The sequence below is a fragment of the Sporothrix schenckii genome (assembly GCF_000961545.1).
Source record: "Sporothrix schenckii 1099-18 chromosome Unknown Cont47, whole genome shotgun sequence".
Classification (NCBI taxonomy): Eukaryota; Fungi; Ascomycota; class Sordariomycetes; order Ophiostomatales; family Ophiostomataceae; genus Sporothrix; species Sporothrix schenckii.
In genome coordinates, this window is record NW_015971148.1 from 4,634,078 (window position 1) to 4,648,705 (window position 14,628).

Below are 14,628 nucleotides of genomic sequence, written 5' to 3' on the forward strand. Positions count from 1 at the left end.
CGCCATGGCGGATATGCCTTGCTTTCTGAGACTCTTAAGACATTATGGAGTATCGAAACTCGTGGATGTTTATTTTGTCTTACGACGAGCTTACTGGAGAGCGAACGGTTTGACGACTGGTAGCCTTTGAAGGGGTTGCCAACACGGGCGATCTGAAAATACAGTTGGGACCTTGCCCTAGCATAACTTCCAAAGATTTTGTATGATCGCTCTGTAGGACATGGATATGTACGCGGTGATGGGATATTGTCTATTTGAGGCGGCCTCAATTATGCTTGGTCTCTAAGGTACAGCTACAGCGTCCATAGGCTCCGAAGCAAAATTATCGATCAGTCCACCCCTGCGACAAGATACGGCTCGGCGGTGGGCCACCGAGTTACTCAAAAGCAGACCTTTGGAAGAAAAATTTCATTGAGGATAGGGCGGCATGAAACGACTAGCACGGCCTGACTAGCTATATCATGTGCAGGTGCCGACAGACGCAGTTGCGGGCAAAGTTGCTTGGATGGCCGGACATTTTACGGACACTATATTGCTCGGATGATGCATCGCCGGCGGAACTTGCAGTGCTGGCACGCGACCTTTCGCATGGTATGTGACGGGGAAGGCAGAATAACGATGGAGGATCATAATGCAGGCGTAACCAACGATGCTTTTTGTGGCCTTGCCTTCTTTGACAGAAGAGTAGGTTGTGTTGGCCCTCGAACAGGAATGGCTGCCACGACATTATGTATTTGTATCACCTTGTATCTTACGGCATCTCACGACGTACTGGTTGATAATTCCGTGGCGTGGGAGAATCTCAGAGGCTTAAGTTATTCTTTCTTGAACCTACATCGTATGTCGTTTATGGACAATGATTTGGAAGGCGTAGTGTTCGTATTGCGTAGTGAGATTCTATTCCGTAGGGACCACTAATTATTACTTTGCAAATGTCAACCCGATGGGGCAGGAGTTGACAACATACAACATACAAACATACATCGTACAAGCTTCGTTGCGGACTCAAACTCGTAAAGCAAGCTATGCCAGAATAGGCTCTATTCCAGACGCTTCCGTCACCAATAAATGCATCATGCACCCGTTTTCAGGCTGTGTGGCGTGGGCGTTATTGCCAAGTCATTTGCCCTCTTCCGTATTAACAGGCAATAAATACGAACCATCGGCGGCGTTTTAGATCGTGCCCATCTCCGTTGAACACCCAAATGCCAACAACACTTGGTCCGCCACCTTTTCCCCAACACTTTGCGCTTTGCCTACATCCCTCGGTCACCTTCCGTACTCCGTACTTTCAATGGCGTTTTATGTCTACCGTCTCTCTTGTTTTCTGTCTGTCGTTGGATGAATACGAGCTGGCCTTCCTGCCCTCTCGTCGCAGTCTCCCTTCTCCCTTGTCCACGTCAGCGGGGCGCCCCTTTACAGCCCCTTTTTCGCTGCAAATGGAATCATACGCTAACGCAGGGAGACACCTGGTTTCGCTGCGTTTTGCACGCCGTCCCCTGCATCTTATTCTCGATACTTAACGGAGTGCACAGCACGTACATTCGTACCTACATAGGTTTCATCCCGGTTCATGATCTAGTACTGTGCACGGTGTAATTACGACATATTAACCCTCACGGGTTTTCACTCAATCCCGTCTTTTTCGTTTTTTTTTTTTTTTAAAAGCGTAAGGTACATGATAATATGTACAAAGCACAGTGCGACGGTACTTAAATGGTCTTATTTCTCGGCGCCCAGTATCAAACTGTATCTTACCAAAATTAACCACACACATGGTATGCTTATGTTGGTCTTCCGCTGTGTATCATATTTCGTACACACTTTTGCCCCAAACAGCTGTACTTTTTTTTTGCGAGCCGTGTCAATATATTTTTGGAGCGTGCAATGTGTGACCCACTCCATTTTGTACATGTACTTCCGTCGCACACCAAAGCCCCCTAAAAGCCGCCCACTCTATATCCCCTGAAAGTGCCCCACCCATACCTCCCTCGCCTCCTCGTGCCTGAGGCATCAATCCCCTTTCTTGTCGACGTGTCCTCTACATAAGGTCGCCTTCTGCTCATCGCAAGACGGTACTAACCTGCATCAACAACCACAGAGGAAAACAGTCAATCACCGAACCCCACTCATTACCAGACGGGCGCAGGCAACGACTTGCAGGCAACGACTTGCAGGCAACCGCCGGCTTAAGACGAGACTATGATCTCTTGATTTCGTCCGGGACCCTCGCCTTGTGCAGTCCTGGAATCGCCATCTTTCACCTCAACACCCGTCACAAACGCCCCAACCCAAAGATTCAGAACATATCTGCACATTGTCCTACCTTTTCCTACCAACCCAGCTTCTATTCAATACATTCCCACAACAATCCTGTTGCTGCGGTTAAACGCGTCACGATGGAGACCACCTGGGAGACGTTAATCGCATCAGCGACACCTCACAATAATGTCGAGACGTCACCGACTGGCTCTCTTCTATCGGATCCTGGCTGTGTCTACCCATCACTGTTCTCTGGCTCGACTGTTGCGTCTTCAACAGCTGCCACACCCACGGACTCCAGTGCCGCAGCAACTCAGTTAATAGTCTCCGCCGACGACATGGACATGGCATTAAAGGGACCTTCTTTCCAATCCAGCCTTGCCTCGGTCGCCGAAGAAGGCGACAGCATCTCGGATGCTTTACATGAGGCCTCACAAGCCACGGTTGACACCGACGCGGCTGCATCGGACAAGAAGCAAACAAAAAAGCGGAAGTCGTGGGGCCAGATACTCCCCGAGCCAAAGACCAACCTCCCTCCTCGGTATGTCCAGTCCTCTTTGCTTCCGACATGTTGATTTTAGCCGACCCTGTCGTATCACCGGTCATAATCTTGTTTGCCATTTAGCTTCATGCAAACGCTGACCAATTGTTTAGCAAACGGGCGAAAACGGAAGACGAAAAGGAGCAACGCCGTGTCGAGCGCGTTCTGCGTAATCGTCGGGCAGCACAGTCGTCTCGAGAACGGAAACGCCTCGAGGTAGAGGCTTTGGAGATCCGGAATCGAGAGCTCGAAGAACAGCTGGCAAAAGTCAGGAGAGAAAACATGCTGCTGTATGAGCGCTTGACCCAGGTGCAAGGCAAATCGGCTGTGGTTTCCACGGCGAACCCCCCTGTGACCCTCTCACAAGAGCTTTTCCGCTCCCAGAATGGCCACTCATTTGTGTCCGAGTCCGACGCGGCACTTCGTCCGTTTCTGAGCTCGGGCACAATCGACCCTGTGTCTCTCTCCCCTGCGTTACCCCCAGTACCGGACGCGAATGGCGATGAGGAGACGATTCCCGAGGACAAACTGGCCGCCTCGGAACAATCGTCCAACACTACTGAGCAGCAACAACGCATTGCTCAAACCCTTGGCGAGCAAGAGCGATCTGAACCGGCCGCTTCCAACACCAGCGGTTCGTTGGTACCGTCTGAACTTGAGCCCTCTCCCGACACGACACATCGTCCTGCTGCGACGTTGTGCCCCGACCTGCAGTGTCTGTCGGCGGAGGAGCCTCAAGCGTGGACCGTCCCTCCGAACTCGCCTCCGTTGATGGCGGCTTTGTTCTACCAGACGACTTTGCTTCTCATGCTCTCTTCCACGGTGATTTCAATCTGCTCTCGGCCGGTGACCCAGATCGCTTTGTTCTTGAAAGCGGGTATCTCGATTCCCCCGAGTCCGGCAATTCTGACTTCAATTATCTGGCTGATCACGACCCCGTCTCGGCGGTCCATGGCCCGGAATTCGACATTGAGGACTTTCTCAACGCCGACGGCGCTCACCAGCCATCCAAGGGCGATTTTTTCTTCGGCGATGGCGGCCTCGACGCGGCCGGGCCGGGCGTCCACCTCTCTGCGGCTCAAGATGCTTCGGAAGATCCTGACCAGCAACCCCATGCTGGCGCGTCCTATTAAGGATGCGACGATGCGGGTACTGCGGTCTGTTTGTTCTGAGGAGCGTCTTGCGTGCGTCTCAGCTGGTGGGCCGTCCCGCCCGGGTGTGTCCCGGTACGTACCATGGTTGGAGACTGGTATCACCCCAGATGGTGCGTGGCGTAACGCGGCTACACGGCCGTCCAAAGAGGCGTTGCTCACATTATTGTGGGCAGTGCAAGTCGAAGAGCAACGGATGTCAGCACCTGTCAGAAGCAAGGCTTCGATGTCGCCGCCGCGATTTCGTTCTGGCTTGCTTCGTGCACCGGTAAAGGGGCTTGGGAATTTGAATATGAAGAGGTGGTGAATCTATTAAAACTTTACGGGATGACGGCGTCTTATGGGTGGGATGGCAATGCCGTCGCAATCTTTGCTGGACAGCTTGCCGATTTTGGAGACTACTTTGTTTTGTCTTTCCTTTCGCTTTTTTAACGATTTTCTTACTATGCAATGGCGAGGCTTATTCTGCCATCTCTGCTATAAATATATATGTATCCATATCATATCTTCACTCCACGACCTGGAAGGATTTTTTTGTTTACTTTTTGAGACAACGGACACTACATTTGCATGAATCATTCGAACCTGGCAACGTATCTTGGCTTTTGTTTCTGGGCACCTGTTTAACGTGTTGGATTTGTTTTGAATTGTTTCTCTGCTAACCTTCTTGCGGATGTGCTAGCTAGGGACGGAGCGGCTGTAGCTTGTATGTGAACTCACGACACACGGCTGGACGAAACCGTTATTATGAGGCTCGCTACGAACCAATTCAAAGGGCAGCGGTAAAAGCCCAAAAGTCAGATGGAAGGGAAATAAATAAGAATTGCGAGCAATAATACAGTTATGTGACAAAGAAAATACAGTCCCCAAAAAAGCTCACTGTGGGCTTGTGCTGAAATAGTAGTTCTCCCAAAGATACTCGTAATCCTCGATAATCCCCCCGATAAAGCCTGGGACCCTGGATCGTACACCGCCGACAACACCCTTCATAACGTGCTCGTAGAAGGCTCCGCGCATTGTCCACCAGCCCATAGCCCAGCCGCGCCGGCCCCACTCCTCGCGTTCTAGCGACGGTGTGCGAAGGCTATGGTCCCGCAGCTGCCGCGCGGCACATTCCATCGCCAGCCCGGCGAGCCACGGCGCCCAGGACGTACGCCCTTTGCGGTGCGTCCGAGCCAGCGCAACAGCGTAGACAAGCGGCGTGAGGATGTGTATGATTTCGGCAACCTGGGCAGAGCCTCGAAGCTGGTTCAGCAGCTTGGTTGCGGGCTTGATGTCATCGGCCGTCAGAACACGGGACAAGAGGTAGGACGAGATGTCGCCTGGCTGTGGCAGCGGTGGCATCGACATCTGCGTTCGTGGCATCGTCCAGCCCTTTGTGTGCGAGGGAGGCAATGCTTGCGTCTCTGTCGGCGACGGTGACAGTGGGGCACGGCCTGACGGCTGGCTGGCGGCTTCGACATCAGGGTCTGCCGATGCCTGGCGTGGCGATGGTGGTGGTGACAAAGGCGGCTGCGGCGAGAGAACCGCCTTCTGAGATGGCGCCGTTCCAGTTGGCTGGCCGTCTTCGTTCGCGGTGCTGTCGGCAGCAGCCTTGCTCTCTTGAGGGAGACCGTCTTCGTCATGGTCGTCGACGTCCTCTTCGTTCTCCGGAAGCGGTTGCCGAACAGGCAAGGCAGGCGTAAGCAACATGCGCCCACGCGTGATGCGGAACAACAGAAGCTGGCAGACGGCCTTGATGGCCTCGATTAAGATCACCACGCGCCAGCGCAGGCGCTCTCCGCGGCGTTTGGCGGCCATTTCACACAGCAGCTCGGTGTAGCGCACGACCTGCAGCACAATGGCAACACGCCTGTAGAAGGGGCTTTTCTGAATCCAAAAACGCGTGTAGCGTGTATGGTGTGAAGGAGGCTGTGCAGGCCCTGGCGGAAGCTTGGGAGCGTTTGTCGACGCGTGACCCGACGGAGTAGGTGGTGTTGAGGTAGAGGGTGTACGGAGCAGCAAAAGGTCGTGGTAAAGAGACAGCAGCTGCACGCCCGAGTGGATGGCTTCTGAGGCAATCTCAGCGTCACGGAAGCGTCCAGGGATGATGTAGGTCAGCGACCGCAAGGTCGATTCGATTTGCGAAACCTGCCCGAGATTCTTCGCGATGAAATTGTCGTAGGCGGCCAGCCATTTTGCCGGCGACAACCGCGTGCCTGTCGAGGTCGCCGGGCCGGCCGGAGATGTTTGCGAAGACACCATTCTGTCAACGCCCGAGAAGGACGGCCCGGAGTTAAATAGCCAAGAAAATAGCAGCTGTCGGCATCGGATGCCGTCGAGCAACGTGATGGAGAAAGTTGGAAGAAGTTGGGCGCTCAAAGCGCGTCAGGATTGAAAGGGGGAATTTAATTAGGGCGACTCAGCAGGCCAACCCAGCAGGTAGGTAATTGCCTCGGCACAGGAGCAGTTGGCGACGAGTCGTGGTCATGTGATGGTCCACATGACACTAAACTTCGGGCGACACTGACGAGTTGTTACATCTCAACGAGAACGCATTCAACGAGTACATGTTAGGACCAACCCATTTCTTTCAATAACCTCGAAATGAACTTTATACACACTTTTGCACCTCCGCATGTAACCCGCGTCGTGTGCATGCGCACTTATTAGTAATATAGGGCGGATGCCACCCGTCAACTGCGAATGCGTTGATCCTGCCACCATAACTCGGTTAAATTACAAAAGCATACGCGTTGCGGGTTTTTGGGATGCCCTGTCACCAATATGGTTGCTCATTTATGTTTTGTTACTCTTTTGGGACGCAGCGTTGTCTCGCCGATGCGCTCCGGCTCCTTGCCCGCAACTGCAATATACCGGAAGCGTGCACGTCTGGACTAACCAGGGCCAGATAAAGTGCAGTCGGAAGCCAGGGCAGTCTCTCCAGAAAATGGATATTACATCGCAGCTGCCAGACACACGCAGTACCTAGTTTCCACCAGTCGTGTGTGTGGGCAGGAGACTGGCTGCAGAAGGACGCGGCAGGTCGAGGAAGTCAAAAACCAGACGATGCCCTATTTGGTTCCCAACAAAACAAAGTCCCGTACCGAGTAAACCCAACGACCGTAAAGACATAGCCCTTGACAGCTTTGCAAACACCAGACGCCTTGCGCAACAATGAGGCTGACCGCAATCGTCGCAGCAGCGGCTTTCACCGCGAGCGTGGCCAACGCTCACTGCTATATCTGGGTATGAAAAACGAACACTTGGGGCGGCATGGCAGCAGGTTTGAACCGGGTATGCTAACAAATGCTCACCCTCCACGGAACAGGGCGTCTTTGTAAACGGCATTGATCAAGGTGTGTGCCTGCTTGGCGAGAACAGCGAGGAAATTTACCAGCACACCAGGCAAGATCCCCAACGCTGACCAGTGGCAACCCAGGCACCTTTCGCGCCGTCAGGACACCGGCGTACAACGGGCCAAGCCCGCACGGCTATGCAAACTCCCCTGTGAAGAATCTGACATCCATCGACCTCCGCTGCAACGTGCTGGGAGACAAGCAAGTCGATTACACAATCCAAGTCCGGCCTGGGGACAACTTGACGTTTGACTGGTAGGCCGCCCCGGCGTGTCCCAGTTCCAAGGCATCCTCTGCTGACCAGGAGGTGCAGGCACCATGACAAGCGCACCGACACAGACGATGTCATTGCCAGTTCTCATCACGGTATGTAATCCTTGGCACATTCGTACACCCGCGTTGTGCGCGACTTGCGTGCGACCTGTACATGATCGCGGCTGGCAGCTAACCGCGCACGTCGCCTCGTACCGTAGGCCCGGCGCTCGTCTACTTGTCGCCAGACCCGCCAACGGACGACTCCTTTGTTAAGATCTGGGAGGAGGGCCTGTACGAGATGAGCGACGTACCGTTCGGAGCGGGCAAGTGGGCAACCACCGCCGATATTGCAGCCAACCATGGCCATATGAACGTGCGCGTGCCGGACGGCCTCAAACCTGGACAGTATGCCTGCACATGCAAACCATGCAAACCCTGCCGACCGTGCGTCCGGCCATTCGTGCTGACGGAGTGTGTTTCTCAAGCTACCTAATCCGCGCCGAGATGATTGCGCTCCACGAGGGCGACGCGTCATACTTGGACAACGCCTTGCGTGGCGCGCAGTTTTACCCCAACTGCGTCCAGATCGAGGTGATTGGTGACGGCACAGTCGAACTGCCCAAGGGCGTCTCCTTTCCGGGCGCCTACGACTATTCAGACCCCGGTGTTGTCTTTAATGTGAGCTTGTCGCCTGACCACCTTGCCACCTTGCTCCGGACATCCTTGTCGTTCAGTTTGGCAGCGCATGCGGCCTCGTCGCTAACAAAACAATCCAGATATACTGCTCGACACAGACGAGCCCGCTGCCGACGACGCCGTGTGCAACCACCTATGAGATTCCGGGGCCGACTGTCTGGTCGGGCGCTTGGCCAACAACATCCGCCGTTGTCGTTGGTCCCGTGTCTGGACCGACAAAGGCTACCCTTTGGTCCAGCTGGATCCAGAAGTCGGTCGTTACCTATGCCTCGTATGACGGGAGCGATGCTAATGTGCTAAGCACGGAAGTGTACACGGCCGAGTGGTCGACGACGTACAAGACCCCTGCAGCGGCAACCCCGACTGCGTAAAGAAACAATCCGGTCGCTCATGATGACATAGACGGGACTCCAGCCGTCCCGTTATTATGTCGCCTTCTGTCTATAATTCGTCACTGGTTGGTGGTTGAGGGACGACTGTTTTGATAGCACAGCGCATCTACGGCGTACATGTTTAGCGTTGAGAATGCACTGGAATCATAGCGCAATTATTGCTCACACAGATATTCTGCACTGTGCAGTCAAGGAAGGCCACCGAATTCACTGGAGCCATGTGATTTAGCGCTAGGTGGCGAACATTAGATAGCTGCCTATTTGCACAGATTGCACACATTTCACAGACCAGTGGAGAGAGCATAACTTCGCCCCACCCTGAGCCGTTCAACCGCCAAAGTACCCGTAACCTTGTAGCCTGGGGCCAGAACTCGACTGGCTACGTAGTTTGCAGGGGTCCTGAGGGGCTCGCCTACATCAATGTCGCCTAATCGACTATCCGATTGCGCTTCTTCTCTCCCCCACATCGACAGGTGCTCCCGACGACATCTATCACAACCTCGCCCTTCACACGCCCTTTCATCCCCACACTGCACTTGGACATCCCATTTCTCGTCGCACGTTCAAGGCGTTTCTACCACCAGATTTCACAATGTCGCAACGACAACTTGCACGAGACATGCAGGTCGAGTTCCAAGCCCGGGTACGTGTCGATCCGACTCTGAGAGTCTGATAGTTCGCAGGTACTGCCCATGCAGTCGCACGCATTTGCTAACTGTCGCTTCTTGCAGTTCAACGCCAAGCAGGCCCGGCGCGAGGCTCAAAAGGCTGCCAAACAGGACGGCGAGCTGCGAAAGCAAATCCAGACCGTACGTGCTCCCTGCGGGTATCTTGCGCTATGAGATCTCCTAATTTTGCGTTTCAAACGATTGTGCTGTTGACGTTCGTCTCTTCTAACATGTGCGGCTTTGTAGCTCCTGAAGAAGGGTGAGACCCAGCAGGCCGCGCAAAAGGCACGTATGCTCTTGGCAAAGCAGGCCATCGCCACCCAGATGGACCAGGCGGCCGACATGGCGGAGCTGTCTGTCGCCCAGATCCAGGCCAACAACGCCATGAACCGCATGACCAACATGATGGCCCAGTCGTCGCGCACCATGAGCCGCGCCCAGCGCAGTGTCAACCCCGAAAAGACCATGGTGACCATGGAACAGTACCGCACGCAGAACGAGGAATACGCCATGTCCAACACCATCTACACGGACGCGATGACCCAGAACACGTCTGTCCAGGTCTCGGATGACGCGGTGCACGAGCTTTTGGGGAAGCTGGCAGACGACGCCGGCGTGGAACTGTCCCAGGAACTCAATTCGGCCCAAGTCAGCAAGACAGAACCTGTTCGTGAGTCGGCTACCACGGAGCCTACAGCGGAGGAAGAGGACGCTCTTCAGCAGAGACTGCGGGCGCTTCGTGCATGATGTAGCGTGATGTATGCATGTTCGCTGCGACAGTCGACGTGCTGCACCGTGGCGACACGCGGAAGAGGATCGAGATTTGCATTCTGGCGTTGTTGGGTGTTTTTCTGTTTTTCTGTTTTTCTTTTCTGTCCCTTTTATCGGCGACTGTCAGTACATCGACTCTTTTTGCGTTTTTACTGCCTGGAATGCCCATGGTTTTCGTTCGTTTCTTTTTTGTTTCGCAGTTATATGGGTGTTTTATGTTTGTTTTGTCGTTTCTTGTGACCGTTATTCCGTATTTATCAAGGACTTTGCGAAATAAGATGACTTGCATCCAATAACCACCACGCCTTCGCGTAGGATGACCACGTCTACAGATACAAACTAGGAACCGTTGTAATGTTCCTCATGATGGATTCCTTGACACCATTCATCTTCGTCTCCAGTGTTGTGTCGCCGACAATCCGTCCAATGTTTCTAACCTCGCGGCTTGTCTCTTCCAGGCGCGTGATCGTGCGGACAATGGTGCCCTCCTGCTCTGCTGTCATGCCGGCGATTGTCTTGAAGGGGCTGCCGCTCGCCCACTCGTATACGACCTCCATAAGGCCAAAGTGTAGCTTTGACGACCGTTCTGAATCGTCACCGGCAGAGATGACGTGGAGCTGCTCCTGGGTGCGGATGACGTCCTTCCAAATGCGATACACTTCTGACAGGCTTTTTGTGAGGCCGTTTGAGATGAACGGCGCAGTCTCGAGTTCTTGGTCGTCTTTGCCTTGGTACACGAAGATGGAGAGCAGCGCAGCAATCTCCGCTGGCTCCAACCCGGCAAGCAGGTTGTTCAGGATCACCTCGGTGAGGACCAGTTCATCTGCTGTGCGAATCTCACACGCCACACGGCCTTTGAGGAGGACGACGGAGCTGTCGTTGACAAAGCCAAGGTGCTTTAAAACCGCTATGCGGCTCTGATATTCGGGCAGCAAAGCGAGATTCGAGTCGTCCACGGCTCTCCGCATGTCTGCGAGCTTGTCCCGGATCAGCCACTCGTCATGGCGCGCTGCATACTAGGTCCGGTCAGTATTCGAATACCTCTGTTTGGAAGTAGGATAGAAGAGAGAGAGCGCGAGAGAGAGGGCGCTATAAAGAGGGAGCGACTTACATGCTCAACAAAGTTAGGACAGTCGAGCGCAGGAGACTCAGCAACCGCCCTTGCCTTGGCCACACGGTCATCCATGTACCAAACCACGTCAACGTCCCGAACCTTTTCAAGGCTGACCTCGTCCCACACAGCAGAAGACCATGATAAGTCCAAGCCAGTAAGCTGGGCCTCGATGTCTGTCAGAAGCTCGTCGGGCCGCCGTCCAATGGATACCACGTGATGCGAGAGATGCTCAATTTTGCCCAATGGTACCTGCACTCTGCGCATTCGCAGCTTGGAAGCACCCGGAGCAACGGCCGGCCGCCAATATCCCCGGAGGGGAGGGACGAAAGACAGCTTGTCTGTTTCATCAGGGGCCATTCTTGGGGGCACAACCTCAGCCATGCCCACGGATGGTGTTTCACTTTCCATCGCCAGTGTTGACAGGCCGTCTGTGATGACGCCGATGGCATGCACGCCCTGTTCGTTGACAAACACGGCAACGCGGCCCTGGCAAAAGACGGATGGCCCAATGACAGGAGTCTTGAGCAGCTTCTGGTACATTTGTGCTGTGTCCTGCCGATACGTTTCTGCTGCGAGATGGCAGGAACCCATCGTGTTCCCACATGCTTCACAAACCTCCCGCGACTGAACCTGTGCCGCAAGGTCCTTCTCCAACAGCCGAATCTGCTCCTCGTCCTCGGAGCGACCATTTTGGGTCGCATGCTCGGAGAAGGAGCGCTTCATCATGTCCTCGACCTTGAGTGTCTCGACACGGTGGAGGCTGAGGATCATGTTATACGTCAAGCGAAACTGCGACGTAAGGCGTGTGGGTTGACCCAGAATCAATCCTTTGAGTGTCTCGGCCGCAGGAATGTCGCGGTTTTCGCTGGTCGATACGATGATCGCGGTGCCCACAGTGTCGAGGCCGCGGCGACCTGCCCGGCCGGCCATCTGCGTGTACTCGCCAGGCGAGAGTATGCGGCGCCTCGTACCGTCAAATTTGCGGTGGTCGGAGAACACAACCGTGCGTGTGGGCAAGTTCAGGCCAACAGCAAAGGTTTCGGTAGCAAAGAGAACCTTGACCAGCGACTGGGCAAACAACAGCTCCACAATCTCCTTCACAATGGGCAGAAGGCCGCCATGGTGGACGGCAATGCCCCGTGTGGCCATGTCGCGCAGGCGCGTAATCTGTGGCAGCTCCTGGTCTTCTTTGGTCAGACGCGCAATGGACTTGGCGTAGATTGAGTGAATACGTGTCTTTTCCCCCGCGTCGCAAAAGTCCAGGTTGCTGAGCGACATGGCGTATTCTTCGCATCGTGTTCGGGAGAAGACAAATATACAGGCCGGCAGCAGTGACGCCTTGCGTAGGTACCGGACAACGTCAAGCCATAGAGTTTTTTCCTGCGCGATGGAGGAACCGCCAGTGGCCCGGCCGGCGCGGCCCATATGTCCAGGATTGTGTGACGCTCGAGGGGGGCCGTTGCCACCGCCTCGTGCATTTCCGCCGCGGCCGCCACGGCCGCCTCCCCCACGGCCGCTGCCTCCCCGTTGCTGGCTGTTTCCGCCACGTATAGGGATGCCACGGGCCGAACTGCTTCCACCGCCGGTACTGCCACCGCCACCTGTCGTTGTCTCTCCGGAGGCAATCATCTTTGCCTCCCGATAGCCCTTTTCTACCCATTTCCTGTCGGAATCAACAATTTTTTGGATCGTTTTCCCGCTCCATAGGTAGTGCTCGAGGGGTACTGGCCGCTTTGGGGTGTTGATGACATACACGTCTCGTTTCTTGGTGCGACCGACCCAAGAAGCAAACTCATACGTGTTCGGCACGGTGGCGGACAGCAAGATGAGCGACACCTGCTCCGGAAGCATGATGATGACCTCTTCCCACACCACACCACGTTCCGAGTCACTCACGTAGTGTACCTCGTCGAAAATAACAAACTCCACCTCCCGTAGCAGATCGGACTGGCTGTAAAGTTTGCTGCGCAAAATTTCCGTTGTCATGATGAGACATTTAGCTTCTTGGTTGATCTGCACATCGCCAGTTAAGATGCCCACATCGTCGAATATGGTCTTGAAGTCTCGGAACTTTTGATTGCTCAGAGCCTTGATCGGGGACGTGTAGATGGCCTTTGTCTGGTGCTTCTGAGCCAGGGCGATGGCATATTCGGCAACGACTGTTTTGCCCGCAGACGTATGCGCGGCCACGAAAACAGAATCGCCAGACTCGAGATGGTAGATTGCCTCTTTCTGGAACGGATCCAGCTCAAACGGCCACTCGCGTGCCATCTGGCCAGGAATGAGGCTGCGGAAATTCGACGATTCGGCCTCGAGATCGACCATATGAGCCCATTCCCTGCGGGATTTCTTTGCCACCATAGAGCCAAGTGGCTCGCTTGTTTGCAAGGAAGGAAATTCGACAGGCAAGAGCTCGTCCACATCGGCATCAAACCGAGCAATACTTTCGTCGGCGTCACCGTCAACGTCCTTGTCATCAACATTATTTTCGGCCCGTGTCGTGTTGTTTGATCCGTCGGCGGCTCCAGTCTCAATAGCGGCTGCATCATCCTCCACTGAAGATCGCTCAAGATCACCTTCAATCTCCTTCGTCGTGTCTGCGTCGTGTATAGGCATCTTTCCGGGTTTTGGCTTCGGCCTTGGCCGCTCGTCCGAGAACCGGATGCCGCGCTGGAGCCCCGGTGCCACGGCTAGGAGGCCACCTGAGCCTGCCTGAACGATCCTCTGCAACCCAGACGCATCGGTCCTGGTGCTTTCCCTGGCAAGAATGGATTTTTGAAGCCATTGCTCTTCGGCATCGGCACCAGCGCCGTTGGCACTGCCGCTGCCAATCGAGAGTGCAGCGTTAGGGTTGATGTCCTGGTTATCACCGCCTATATCCCTGGGCGCTGCGACCTCTTCGTAGGCGATGATTTGGAAGTTCCTGCCTCCTCGGTAAAAGAGTGTCTGGGTACCGATGTCGGGAGCGTCGATTTCGAACAGGAGCGATTTGTCCACTTCCAGGTCCCAGCGCCTGGTGAACAGTTAGAGGGGAGAAGATAGGGTTCGTGCATGTTCGTTGGTACGGAAAGGAGGTAGACGTACTGTTGGGTTCGTTCAACAAGCTTCTCTGGGATTTCTTTTGGCGGTTGTAGAAAAGCAGTTTCTAGCTGTTTCTTTCGTTCTGCCGAGCTCAATGCTCGACGCCGCTTAGGTCGACGCGTAAACAAAACATTGTCTATGCTTTTAAATTCTTCGTCCTCGGCTCGACAATGAATGGTCTCCATACTTGCAGCTCCGTGCCGGTAAAGAACCAAGATATGTATTAGGTGGCAGCTCCAGTGGCATTTTTCGTCTCTCGTCGCAAAGTAAATAGTGGGGTAATTAAGATGCTGCAAGGGATCGATGCTGTTTAGGGTGCCAAGTTCCACAAGCAGCTGTTAGCTACAGTTAGAAAGCCA

The 14,628-nt window shown here is 54.4% G+C and overlaps 5 protein-coding genes across 5 annotated transcripts; 3 read left to right on the forward strand and 2 right to left on the reverse strand.

Moving 5' to 3' along the window:
• Positions 1 to 2,399: 2,399 nt before the first annotated feature.
• Positions 2,400 to 3,936, forward strand: SPSK_04242 (transcription factor HAC1; the record flags this gene model as incomplete). Its single annotated transcript, XM_016731053.1, has 3 exons — positions 2,400 to 2,803; positions 2,917 to 3,437; positions 3,518 to 3,936. 3 exons carry the CDS (start codon positions 2,400 to 2,402, stop codon positions 3,934 to 3,936), a joined length of 1,344 nt encoding a protein of 447 aa, XP_016585981.1.
• An 894-nt stretch (positions 3,937 to 4,830) lies between these two features.
• On the reverse strand, positions 4,831 to 6,198 carry SPSK_04300 (peroxin-16; the record flags this gene model as incomplete). The annotated part of the gene is made up of 1 exon (XM_016731110.1): positions 4,831 to 6,198. The coding sequence occupies one exon, from the start codon at positions 6,196 to 6,198 to the stop codon at positions 4,831 to 4,833; it is 1,368 nt and encodes a 455-aa protein (XP_016585982.1).
• Positions 6,199 to 7,110: 912 nt separating this feature from the next.
• On the forward strand, positions 7,111 to 8,614 carry SPSK_04252 (uncharacterized protein; the record flags this gene model as incomplete). Its single annotated transcript, XM_016731063.1, has 7 exons — positions 7,111 to 7,182; positions 7,265 to 7,292; positions 7,376 to 7,547; positions 7,606 to 7,658; positions 7,766 to 7,952; positions 8,033 to 8,225; positions 8,324 to 8,614. The coding sequence occupies 7 exons, from the start codon at positions 7,111 to 7,113 to the stop codon at positions 8,612 to 8,614; spliced, it is 996 nt and encodes a 331-aa protein (XP_016585983.1).
• Positions 8,615 to 9,227: 613 nt separating this feature from the next.
• On the forward strand, positions 9,228 to 10,050 carry SPSK_04505 (charged multivesicular body protein 1; the record flags this gene model as incomplete). The annotated part of the gene is made up of 3 exons (XM_016731309.1): positions 9,228 to 9,278; positions 9,367 to 9,444; positions 9,550 to 10,050. The coding sequence occupies 3 exons, from the start codon at positions 9,228 to 9,230 to the stop codon at positions 10,048 to 10,050; spliced, it is 630 nt and encodes a 209-aa protein (XP_016585984.1).
• A 350-nt stretch (positions 10,051 to 10,400) lies between these two features.
• On the reverse strand, positions 10,401 to 14,454 carry SPSK_03883 (antiviral helicase SKI2; the record flags this gene model as incomplete). Its single annotated transcript, XM_016730698.1, has 3 exons — positions 10,401 to 11,090; positions 11,186 to 14,201; positions 14,273 to 14,454. 3 exons carry the CDS (start codon positions 14,452 to 14,454, stop codon positions 10,401 to 10,403), a joined length of 3,888 nt encoding a protein of 1,295 aa, XP_016585985.1.
• Positions 14,455 to 14,628: the final 174 nt, after the last annotated feature.